This window comes from Montipora foliosa, chromosome 10 (genome assembly GCF_036669935.1).
Source record: "Montipora foliosa isolate CH-2021 chromosome 10, ASM3666993v2, whole genome shotgun sequence".
Taxonomy (NCBI): domain Eukaryota; kingdom Metazoa; phylum Cnidaria; class Anthozoa; order Scleractinia; family Acroporidae; genus Montipora; species Montipora foliosa.
This window is the reverse complement of record NC_090878.1, coordinates 3,315,201-3,327,700: the sequence shown is the minus strand read 5'-3', so window position 1 is coordinate 3,327,700 and position 12,500 is coordinate 3,315,201. Positions and strand designations below refer to the sequence as shown.

At 42.6% G+C, this 12,500-nt stretch overlaps 2 protein-coding genes and 1 pseudogene across 2 annotated transcripts in view; 1 reads left to right on the top strand and 2 right to left on the bottom strand.

Moving 5' to 3' along the window:
- LOC137974223 (uncharacterized) overlaps positions 1-758 on the bottom strand; it is a 1,219-nt gene extending 461 nt beyond the window's left edge. Inside the window, exons 1-2 of the mRNA XM_068821097.1 lie at positions 222-758; positions 1-28 (exon numbers count right to left, since the gene is read on the bottom strand). The exon at positions 1-28 is cut by the window's left edge and continues 461 nt beyond it. Of these exons, the coding sequence (XP_068677198.1) occupies positions 1-28; positions 222-758 (565 nt within the window). The remainder of the gene's footprint in view (positions 29-221) is intronic.
- Positions 759-1,129: 371 nt separating this feature from the next.
- Positions 1,130-1,701, bottom strand: LOC137974222 (uncharacterized; annotated as a pseudogene).
- Positions 1,702-6,313: 4,612 nt separating this feature from the next.
- Positions 6,314-12,500, top strand: part of LOC137973704 (hippocampus abundant transcript 1 protein-like) — a 14,358-nt gene continuing 8,171 nt past the window's right edge. The window contains exons 1-6 of the mRNA XM_068820575.1: positions 6,314-6,551; positions 7,257-7,346; positions 8,216-8,278; positions 9,148-9,275; positions 11,248-11,362; positions 12,133-12,351. Of these exons, the coding sequence (XP_068676676.1) occupies positions 6,441-6,551; positions 7,257-7,346; positions 8,216-8,278; positions 9,148-9,275; positions 11,248-11,362; positions 12,133-12,351 (726 nt within the window). The 5' untranslated portion in view covers positions 6,314-6,440. The remainder of the gene's footprint in view (positions 6,552-7,256; positions 7,347-8,215; positions 8,279-9,147; positions 9,276-11,247; positions 11,363-12,132; positions 12,352-12,500) is intronic.

Sequence of the window (12,500 nt, the reverse complement as noted above, 5' to 3'; positions counted from 1 at the left end):
CAATGACAATTAGGTTAGCGACTGCCCGCTGCAGAGATTTCAATGAAGAGAATTTCTTGAACCTCCCTGCTCCAAGGCCTGGCTCTTCCTCCTCGTGCGTATTTACACTGGCGCTGAACACTACTTTTCGCACTTCAGGATCGCTTGTCGCTTGCGCCGAGCGCGAACGTTTCATCGGTTGGGAGGAGTCTCTCCGGTTTGCATAGGAATTCCGGGCCTACCAGCCAGTTCGTCTCCATTAGCTCGCTTGAGGGAACTCCGCGCGTTGCTAGGTCTGCCGGGTTCAAATCGGTCTCCACATATCTCCACTGTTCCGGGGTAGACATGCTCCTAATCAGCTCGACTCGGTTGGCTACGTACACATAGAACCGTCGACTCTCGTTGGTAACGTAGCCAAGTACCACTTTCGAATCGGTGTAGTATATCACATCAGAAATCTTCACATCGATTTCTTTTCTAACTCTCTGGGCTGCTTGAACAGCTAAGACCGCTCCGCACAGTTCTAGACGCGGTATACTCGTCGGATTTAACGGGGCGACACTTGCTTGGCCGTAGACGAGAGCTGTAGTCACTTCGTTTGCTTCGTTGAACTGGCGAAGGTAGACTGCGGCTCCAATAGCGTCCTGGCTCGCGTCGGAAAAGGCGTGTAGCTCCGCTCTTGTCACGCTGCCGAAATCTTTAGGGCGGTAACAGCGAGGCACGGAAAGGTTCTGCAACTCTACGAGAGAGTCTCTCCAACGCGTCCACCGATTTATCATCGTTGTAGGCAGAGGGTCGTCCCAGGCCAGGGGGGTATTGTTCTCCTTTGTCCGTTCTCCCATATGGACAAGCTGCTGCAGTATTTTTCTCCCCTCGAGCATAACACGAAGCCAAGCATACTGCGAAGCCAAGCGGGTCGTACACAGAGTTGACGATGGACAATACTCCTCTCCTTGTGAATGGCTTTTCCGGCAAGGATACTTTAAAGGTGAAGGCGTCTGTCTCCAGGTCCCAGAATACCCCGAGTGAGCGTTGAGCTGGCAAGCTGTCGTGGCGTAAATCCAGGTCACGCACGTCCTTTGCTCGGTCTTCGGCCGGGAAGGCTTTCATGACTTCCACAGAGTTAGAAACTACTTTGTGAAGTCGAAGGTTAGCTGTGCGGGGTGGCTTGTGCACTCTTAACCAGGTCTGTCGCTTCTTGAATAGATGAAAGCGAGGTCAAACCATCATCGACGTAAAAGTTACGGCAAATGAACTTTTTGGCCTCCTCGCCGTACTCCTCCTCGCCGTCAATGGCTGTTCTGCGTAGGCCGTAGGTAGCGACTGCGGGACTAGGTCCATTGCCAAATAGGTGTACATTCATCCGATATTCTATGATGGGCTTTGACGGATCGTTACTCTCGAACCATAGGAAACGAAGGAAGTCTCTATGTGGTGGGTCAACGTAGAATGAATGAAACATTTGCTCGACGTCGCACATCACTGCTATATTCTCCTTGCGAAAGCGCATGAGGACTCCAATAAGGTTGTTCATCAGGTCAGGGCCTGATAAAAGTACTTTGTTCAATGAAATTCCACCAAACTCGCAACTGGAATCGAATACGACGCGAATGGTGCGCTTTGTATTGCAAAATGCGGTAAGTACCAGGAACGGCCGGGAGGAGACGGGACTTCTTTACTTGGGATAGCTGAGGCGTGGCCTTTGTCGATTATTTTTCCCATAAAGTCCAGATAGTCTGCTTTCATTTCGGGTTTCCTGGCAAATGTCTTGAGAAGCCCTTGTAGGCGCTGCATTGCTTGATCTCGATTGTTTGGCATAGTCTGGCGCTCGTTACGGAACGGTAGGGGCATCTCCCTGTTTCCCTTTGCGTTCTTGTGTATACCCCTATCCAGTATCTCTAGAAACTTGCGGTCCTCGCGGGAGAGACCAGGCTCGTTGTCATCTCGTGTCTTCCTAAATATGTCGTCAGTGGCACGCTCCAAGAGGGGGTCTGTAACCTTGATCTGGTTGGGGCAAGGTACTAGCTCGTAAATTCTGCTTCCGGTGTTAGGTTCTTTCTCCGTAACAGTGGACAGGCGTCTCGGCCAAGTAGGAGGTGAATCTTAGCTGTCTGGTTTATGGGAGGTATCTCGTGCGCTATGGCCTTTGGTGTGGGAAACTCCTCGCCATGTCTGGGGTGGGGATTTCGCTCTTGTCTTGTGGGATGGTATCGCACTCGGTGAGGGTCGGCGCGGCGAACTCTGCTCCGCTAAGTGAACGTACTGTAATGCCTGCACGTGGACAAGAAGTATTTTTCTAAGGGTCCGTCCGCTCCAAGGTCGTCGGCTAGTTCACTAGTGACGAGGGAACTGTTGCTCTGCTCATCAACGATAGCATAGACGCGCTTAGCGAGGTGTGGGTTACGCCGGCTATAGACGTCCACGAGCAGAGTTTTGCTGCAGGACACGCCTCCTGTAGGTCCACAGAGTACGGTACATTTCGGGTTGACTGCTTCATTCTCCGGTTTAGAAGCTTGCCGCTTCTCCTTATGCAATACGGCGCTGTGGCGCTTGTCTCCGCAGATAGCGCACTGTACTGGGGTGTTACACCGGCTCGCGACGTGGTAAGGGCGAAAGCATAGGTGGGCGTCTTTAATCCACTCCGTACGTTCTTCCAGGGGTTTCGCTGTGAACGCTTTACACTCCTGCAGATCGTGTCCGTCCCTTTCGTGATACGGGCAATGTTTAGTCTTATTTTCTCTTTTTTCAGGGGCCTCCCTCCTATCCTCTCCGGCGCCGTCCTTTCCAGCTGCGGGCCGAGTCTCTGTTTTAAGAGTTTTCTTTTCTTTGCGTGGTTTAGGTGTTGAAACCTGGGTGGGGCTGGCTGCTTGACCGGCCAGAACGTTTGGATCGTTCTTTATCTTTGATTGCTCCTGGACTATTTTAGAAAATCTGGAGAAGGGGGGATACGCTCCGCCGTTGCAGTTCGAGTAACAAGCTATTTCTTTCTCCCATTTGGCGCGGATAAACCGTGGCAACTTCTCGGTTATTGGTTGCATGGCGTTAGGATAGTTGAGGCACGCAAGTCCGGGAAGATAAGTCACTTGACTTTCGATATCCGCGCAAAGATCTGCGAACAGCTGCAAATTATCGTGTTCTCGCTCACCAAAGGTCGCCGCGTCCCGTAATCGCTCCAACAATGTATTACTAATTACGGCGACGCTCCCGAAACGCCTTTCTAGTTCGTCCCACAACTCCTTTAGTAACGCAACGGGGTCGTGCATTTGCCGCTTCCGGTAGTTATCAACTAGGCGTTGTGGCCTTCCGCTAGTAAAGCTTCTTAAATAGTTTATCTCCTGAGTTGGGGATACATCAGCGTCTAACAGCATAGCTTTGAATGCGCCTTTGCAGGGATGGAAGAGGGTAGGGTCCCCAGAGAATATGTCAGGCTGTCTCGCTAGGCCGGCAACTATCTGTTGATTTGCGACTGTAAGCGAATCTATCAGCTGACTTCCGGTGATATCTTTCAAAGGGGTCGAGGATATAAGTGGTTGCCGATTGAAAATGGTATTTTGTGGCACTACACAATCCTCATCTATGGGTTGCTGCCGAGGCAGATCTGGGTTTTGGACGCGGAGTTCAGGGAGATCTGTTTTTTCTGATTTTCTTTCTTCGGGGGTGGGGCGCAATGGGAGCATTATTTGTTTTGGCGGGCTTAACGGCTCGTGATTTCGCTCGGAACGTGATACCTTTCCTGTGGTTAGGGGGTTGGAATGTACCCACTGGGTAATCCTCTCCTCTGCTTTGATTTTGGGAACTTCTAACTCTGGTAATTTGAAATCTTTTTCAAATTCTTCTTCTAGAAAAGCCTCCTCGAAAACTTTAAGTTTAGCGTTCGCCATCGCGGCTTTTTTGTCTGCTCCCAGAATCGCGATTCTCCCTTTCGAATTGCGCTATATCCTGTTGTCGAATTTTCTGCGCTTCTGCTTCGCGTGTCCTGCGTTCAAGTTCTTTTTGCGCTATTAGCCGCGTGTACTGAGCTTCTTCTCTTTCTTTCTTCTCTTCGCTTTAGCTTCGGCTAGCGCTTGCAATCTAGCGGTAGTGCTGCTAGTTTTGGAGGATGACGAATGGCGCGAGGAAAGACGAGAACACACAGATCTTGTCTCCAACAATTTGTTGGGTTGTCTAGTAATTCTATTCTTTAGGCTGTCTAAAAGTAGGAGGGCTCGGTTAAGGGCCCTTAACCCTCGGTTAAGGGTCTCGTTCTCTTCACTAAGTTGAGCCTCTTCTAAGTAATCGCCGCGTGAATCTTGCTCGTACAGGCCAATTAACTCCTGCAACAATCTTCCAAACTCCTCCGAGGCGAGCGTATGGTCACGCGCTACAGTATCAATATGGCTGTCATCACTTAGCCCTTCTACTGATTGCATAACACTAAGGAGCTTTTTACGCGATTTAAGGATTTGCCTCCGTTTAAGTTCTACCGCGCTTTGCAGAGCCTTTCGTGTGGGTTTCCTCTCTCTTTTGCTCCTGGCTCCGCTCTCCTTCTCTCCTTCTACGTTCAGCCATTTTTTTCCTGGGCTCGTCATTCTCGATGGCTCCGGGTTTAAAGTATGATACCGCTTACCTCCATTCGTTGATTTTATCCACAGACTTTTCACTGTCGCGTACCCAGTGCAGCGGACACGGGATGTTGTGCACTGGAGATCGGGAAGTGTCAACCACAGTATAGAACTCAACAGCACAAGTTGACTCAACAGCGTTTAATTTGAACACCAACTCGTCTGAATTATTGTACACTTGCGGTGAAAACTAAAAGGGGAAATTACAATGCACGAGATCAAAAAAAGGGGCTAAGACTAATCACAAAAGAAACAAATTGAAAGCAAAACGAAAGCTTCATATAATAGGCCGAGACTTACGTCTGATCCTGTTTAAAGGGCTAAAGAAACTCCAACGTTACGTAACTCCGAAAAAGATAAACTGCTCTGAAAACTCCAGTGTTGCTCCGAAGATCTCCTAACTCCAACTCCACAAAAACTTAAGGGGCGTTCTCTGATAAGGGTACAATTCACGTGTACAGTTGTAAAACCGGTTAAAAAACACGGGAATGGCTAGTTATATAATTGATTCAAACTGTGAACAATAGTACATGAAGACAGGGGCGTAAAACTCGATAAATGAAACAGAACAGAAACGTATCTTATCCAAGTCAGAACAAAAGCTTAATTACGTAATCAAGTTCTCTTCGATTCAATGTTCATTGTTCATCACAGATGTAGGTACGCGTGATTAACTTAGGATAGATGAGGGTAAACGTGGTTAACTTAGAGTAGATGTGGGTAAACGCGGTTAACTTAGGATAGATGAGGGTAAACGCGGTTAACTTAGAGTAGATGTGGGTAAACGTGGTTAACTTAGGGTAGATGAGGGTAAACGCGGTTAACTTAGGTTAGATGTGGGTAAACGCGGTTAACTTAGGTAGATGAGGGTAAACGTGGTTAACTTAGGGTAGATGAGGGTAAACGTGGTTAACTTAGGGTAGATGAGGGTAAACGCGGTTAACTTAGTTTAGATGTGGGTAAACGCGGTTAACTTAGGATAGATGAGAGTAAACGTGGTTAACTTAGATTAGATGTGGGTAAACGTGGTTAACTTAGAGTAGATGAGGGTAAACGTGGTTAACTTAGGGTAGATGAGGGTAAACGTGGTTAACTTAGGGTAGATGAGGGTAAACGCGGTTAACTTAGGTTAGATGTGGGTAAACGCGGTTTACTTAGGATAAGGATGAGAGTAAACGTGGTTAACTTAGAGTAGATGTGGGTAAACGTGGTTAACTTAGGGTAGATGAGGGTAAACGTAGTTAACTTAGGGTAGATGAGGGTAAACGTGGTTAACTTAGGGTAGATGAGGGTAAACGCGGTTAACTTAGGTTAGATGTGGGTAAACGCGGTTAACTTAGGATAGATGAGAGTAAACGTGGTTAACTTAGGGTAGATGAGGGTAAACGTAGTTAACTTAGGGTAGATGAGGGTAAACGTAGTTAACTTAGGGTAGATGAGGGTAAACGTGGTTAACTTAGGGTAGATGAGGGTAAACGTGGTTCACTTAGGGTAGATGAGGGTAAACGTGGTTAACTTAGGGTAAATGAGGGTAAATGTGGTTAACTTGGAGTATATGTGGGTAAACGTGGTTAACTTAGGGTGGATGATGTCTAACGTTGGTCTAAAAGGACACTTGGTGTGGTATATATCATATTTAAAGTCGGGTGCTCAGAGTAACGGGAGGCACGCTAAGCATGTTGGGGAAATCAAGACTGTAACAGCGGTTTTTCCCTGTAATATATGTTCTGCGCAGAGGTGATAGTAAAAAAAGGAAAAGAATCGCAAAGGATGAGACAATGGAAAATCGGGAAAAAATGTGTTCAAATTGTTTCATTTTATGATAATGAGAAAATTTAGTGACATCTGGATGCTTCACTGATGCATAAGGTGATAATTGGAAAGAAACGTCTGAAAAGACTTGTTTCTCTTCCCTCAACGGGTGCGAGGAAATGGCGATCGAAGGATTTAAAAGAGGACGTCACTGGCTCGGTGAGAATTTCAATTAAAAAAGATAATATTATTAAATGCTGTGTTGGGTTTTTCCAGCGCATAGGAATTTAGGAATGCCTGGTTTTATTGTGAAAATGTTGATTGGGCCTTGTGAAAAGTCCATTATGGAAATTGCGATGCTTGACAACATGTCTTTTTTTCAAAGCCATAATTGCAAGGTAATCGAACACAGGTTGGAGGTCGAGTCACTCTAGCTTACACATGCAGTTGAAATATTCTTTCTCACGTATGTGGAAGGACAAACCTATATCCGATTGTTAAGGAGCGCTTTTTATCCATTGATATTTCTTTGTAATTATAAATTTACGTACGATACGTAAAAAAGCCTATGATGGCCAGAAAATTATGTACAATCATAAACATGGTGGTCTGTAACTTTTGATGACACTCTAACGTTATGAAAACGGCAGCTGTTGAAACAATCAAAGAGGAAGTTGCCTTTCGTTTTTACAAATGTGTAAATTTGCAGTGAAATAAATAATAGTCAAAGATTTTATTTTCGTAGTAAAGTTTATCATAAATAATTAACCAGTACAATCTGTTTTCCAAAAACGTTTTTCCAAAACGTTTTCACAAAAAAAATTGAGTTTCGTTGAAAAAAATTGTATGAACAGCCTCAAGTCAGACTACTACTGTTTGTAAATTAAAGATATTTAACACAATTTACTTGATTGAATCTTTCAGGGATTTGGAAAGCCAAATGTGTACCATGCAACTGTAGTAATCTTCCTCGAGTTTTTTGCCTGGGGCCTTCTTACATCACCTATGCTAACCGTAAGTGGAAAGCTGCATGTATTTATAGACCTACTGCCCTCATTTTGAAACAAATATTCTTTTTAAATTAATTTGCTCGTCATAGCAAAGCTAGCAAGGCTAATTTTATCAGTAAAACAGGAGAATATTATATTTGGCCACCATTATGAAAGATGTCTATGGCTACTATGGTATTTTCTAATGGTCTATTGTATTAAGTTATCTTATTTATTAAATCGAAGATATTTTATTCACTCAACTTTGTCTCTATAATTTACTGAAAAGTAAAAAAAAATTACCATGTCACACTAATGCTGTTTTACTACTTTGTTTGTTAAATTTTCTCATTGATTTTCTAAGTACATTATTCTTTAACGGGACAATTTATTAACTGTGGGTGATTCAATATGTATGGGAAAAGTTTGTGTGATTTTCCAACAACACGGTGCATGAATGACAAATGAGAATGTTTATGCCTAGTTAGCACCAGCAACTTGTAGAGAACGCATGTTTTATGAGTCAAATGAGTCAATGAGTCAATCAGTCGTGAGTCATGAGTCAATGAGACTCACAGTCAATATAGCAATAATTTGTTAATTAAGCCTAAGCCCTCGTTTCAGTGATTAGGCCTAAGCACTCTCTGAAATTTTAGCTTTCATTTTATGGTTTAATTAACTGCACTAACTCGTTGACTCATTGACTCATTGACTCATGACTCATTAACTCATTGACTCATAAATACTTGACACTCCAACATGTAAGATGTAAGCAATTTTGCTTTATGAAAAGGCAGTTTGGTTGTGTGTTGTACACTGTCTTGCTTTTATAAGGATGTAATCCTGTTCAGCACTTTCATTATTTGGTTCTAATTTGTTATGGTCTTTTATTAGGTATTACATAATACCTTCCAAGACCATACATTTTTAATGAATGGATTAATACAGGGAGTTAAGGTATTCCATGTAAAATTGTAAATAATACTATTATTCATGTGATAAGCCAGTACCAGCACACATTCACCAGCCAGGAGAGTCTGTAGAGGAAAAATTGTGCCCACAGTCTCAAGGACGTGATCAAAACAGAGATTTTTTAAAAATGATTGCCTCCTATTAAGCCACAATTTATTGGTGTTTGATATGGTCATTGGTGCCAGCCACGACTACTGTATATTGTATACAGGTACTTGAAACAACTGTAGAATCAATCTTTCCTTCTTGAAATTGCTGAAACTGATTTGAATCACTTTAGGAATTTGGTGAGTGTCTGATTATTTCCTCAAACTCAAATAAACTTAAAACCAAAAGTAATAATAATTATTGAAGACAAATTGCATCATTTTAGCTCAGGATTTCTTTGACATAAGGGACTTGTCAGAAATTAGCAGGGGGAAGGGGGAGAGGGGGGTGGAGATTTTCAGTAAAGCAGCAAAAATTAAATGACTCTTCCTATGTAAGGGATTGAAATGTTTTGACCCTCCCCTGTATCTCATCGTAAAATTATCTCCCCCCCCCCCCCCCCAATAAACAATGGCTCCAAATTTGTTATACAGTTGTAGAAGAAAAATGGTTCAGTACTTTTGATAAAGAAAACCTCACATGCATGTGATATATCTGTTGGAAAAGCAGGACCAAAAAAGTTTTTTGCTCAATAGGACGATAATAGCCCTCCCTTTTGAAGGGCTCAATTAATAACTGTGACCTTCCCCTGTTTTCCACCCCTCTTCTCCCCCAGCTAATTTCTGGTAAGTCCCCAAGGTTGATAATCTACAATGTATCTATCCTAAGTTTAGTACTAAATAAAGTAATTTTATTTGATATTTCAGGGAATTTTGTCATTTCTTAGTGCTCCTCTGATTGGAGCTCTTTCTGATGTGTGGGGACGCAAGTCCTTTCTTCTTGTGACAGTTTTCTTTACTTGCATACCTATTCCACTTCTTAGAGTTAATCCATGGTAAGCCTTGCAGAGAATTTTTATGGATAATTATATTATGTTGTGGTTCAAATTTTCTCCTCACTCAAATTTTTTTAAAGAAGTTCAATTTTGATATTAATGAATATTAGACAAAGGAAAATTGAACCACAACAGGCCACAGTTGCTGAAAGGTTGGATGACTTTATCCAGTGGATAAGTTACTATTCAGAGCATAAAAATAATGTATATGACGTTAAACGTTGGCCATGATTTTCTTACACACCTTTTAACTAAATGTGTGTAAAAATCATTGCAGAATTGAAACTGCTGGATATACATGTAAAGTTATTTGCCAGCTGCGAGGTCCATAAGACAAAAAACTGTAACCAAGGTGTTGAAAATGCTGCCCGAGGCCGCAGGCCAAGGGCAGCTTTTTCGAGACCAAGGTCACAGTTTTTTGCTATACGGACCAACCCTTAGCTGGTAAATAACTTAAATAATTTATTTTTTTCCTCTCTCTCTCCCTCCCTCTCTGAAATCACTTTTTTAATTGTTGACTCGCACCGCACTTGATAGCGAATGCAGTAAGTAACTTACAAACTGAATGTTGCAAAGAAGTATTTTTATTTGAATTCTATTTCCATGCCTCTTGTCTAATTAAAATCTCTTTTGAAACTTCTGTATGTAAACGGATTCAATGTCAAAAAATGGAAATTTAAGGTCATTGCACATTAGGTCATGCAACCAGGGCTACCCTGATTCTGCCTGCGTTGGCGGGCAAGATAGAAAACTTTCGCCTGCTCCCAGAACCAATCAGATTGCAGGTTTCGCAGAATTCCAGCCACTCGCACATTGAGAAAAAAATAAAGTGACTTATCCTGTCTTTGAACAACTGGGGCCAGATAACTCGGTACTTAGCAATAATAATTATTATTATTCTACAAGGGTGCGCTGGATATCAAGTGATAGGTAATCAAGGAGGCATGTTTTACTAAAAACTGCATAGTGTACCCGGGGGTAGTATTGTCGACTAAAGCATCAATTTCTGCCTCAGTCTATTCCAGTCCAAAATGACTTTAATTTGTCTGCCATTTTTTCCCAGAGCTTTATTGCTTTATTGCTGACGCCTTCCTTGACCATATTAGGTACAGCAGGTTTATGAACTGATAGCCTATGTTTGGCGAGCTAATGAAAATGCTGGAAATCTGATATCCATAGTATAGTTTTAAATAAATATAGATTATCCATATCCATATACAAATGAATAGACATACAACAGGTATCCAAAATCACAAAGATATGTCTCATTTAATCCTTGGGTGTCCCATTTCCATTTTAGTTGTATACTCTGATGAACTTTTCACTATTTGTAGCACTTCAGTAGTTTGCTCAATAAAGGGACACCCTACATGTAGTTTAAATGCATGCTCAGACATGTCCCTGATTTCTGTGCATGCAATTATCAATGAGAGGCTAGAATGTTTTAGTGGAAACCCAACAGTGACTCCTTCGTCTTGAGATAATATAAGGGATGAGAAAGCATAGTGTACATTAGTCTGTCGGGAGGCGCGGCGCTCAACTCCAGATCAAGTGGTCCGGGTTGGGGTCCTGGCCGGGGACATTGTGTTGTGTTCTTGGGCAAGACACTTTACTCTCACAGTGCCTCTCTCCACCCAGGTGTATAAATGGGTACCGGCGAATTTAATGCTGGGGGTAACCCTGCGATGGACTGACATCCGATCCAGGGGGGAGTAGAAATACTCCTAGTCACTTCATGCTAAAGAAACCGGAGATAAGTGCCAGCCTGGTGGGCCTTCTTGGCGTGTACCAGGCTTTACTACATTAGTCTGTTACTCTCTGTGTAATGCAATGTACTAAGTAGTACTAAGTAATAATTTGGTAGGTATTTTAGCAGAACTTAAGGTGCTCAGTACATTCTTTATATCTTATGTAACTTGCTGTCAGTTGCACATTATTTATTGAACCTAATGTTGTCGTCATTGTGTCTCAGGTGGTTCTTTGCCATGATCTCTGTGTCTGGGATGTTTGCCGTGACTTTTTCTATAGCATTTGCATATGTTGCTGACTGTACAGAAGAGAGTGAGCGGAGTACAGCCTACGGACTGGTGAGTATTTTAGTTTCGTTTATCACAGCACAAAAACAAGATGAGAAGGGATAATGTTTTGTATTGTTGGCAGTGGAGCACTTCCATTTCAACAGGGATAACTATTAAAGTGTCATTATAAGTGCCTTTGTTATCCTTCTGAGTAGTAGCTCCAGTAAATGAAAACAGATCCTTTAGGCATGGTTAAATGTTATCTTTCTACTCTCAGTCAAGAATAAGTGCAATTCATGTCTGATCATTATTAATGTACTCTACAAGCACATTAGTCACTATCTGAATGCACCTTGCATTTCAACCTATGCTGGGTTCCCACTGCTGCAACTATATAACAATTATTCCATGAGCCCTAGTTGGATATGAAGTGATAAAATAACCAACGAGCGCGTAGCGCAAGTTGGTTATAATCACTTCATATCCAACAAAGGCGAATGGAATAATTGTTTTAGTAAATTCTCAAACCGGGCTTTGCCACCGATTTTTATTTCCACAATTTTACAAAGCGACCGGAAAGAGCATCTTGGCGCACTATTTTCCATATGACGTAAAACTTCGACTGTTGGCTCATAGTGGGAGTTTTTTAGCCAATCAAAAAGCTAGAAATGCAATAGTCACAGCTGAAATTTTACTAAAATCGGTTAGCACTAGTAAGGTGATAAAATTTCATCCAAGGAATTTATCCGCTTACAACCATTTTTTTTAAAGTGTAGTATTGTAATGGCACATACACACTATGCAATTTTGAATTTTTATTGTTATCTTCTATTCCTTAGGTCTCAGCCACATTTGCTGCCAGTCTCATCATCAGTCCAGCTCTGGGTGCTTATATAGGCAACATTTATGATGATACTGCTGTTGTTGCTCTCGCTACGTTTGTGGCAGCATCAGATATTTTGTTCATCTTAGTCGCTGTTCCTGAGTCTCTTCCTGAAAGGGTGCGGCCTGCATTATGGGGTGCACCTATATCCTGGGAGCAGGCCGACCCTTTTGCAGTGAGTATACGTGCTCAACTAATGATGTTAATTGATGGACCTGTAGATAACAAAAAGTGAGATGAGACCGGCTGGCTTTCCAGAAACCAGACATGTCTGACAGTTAATGTTGGATATCAAAATTGGGTGTACATCAAATAACTTAGTAC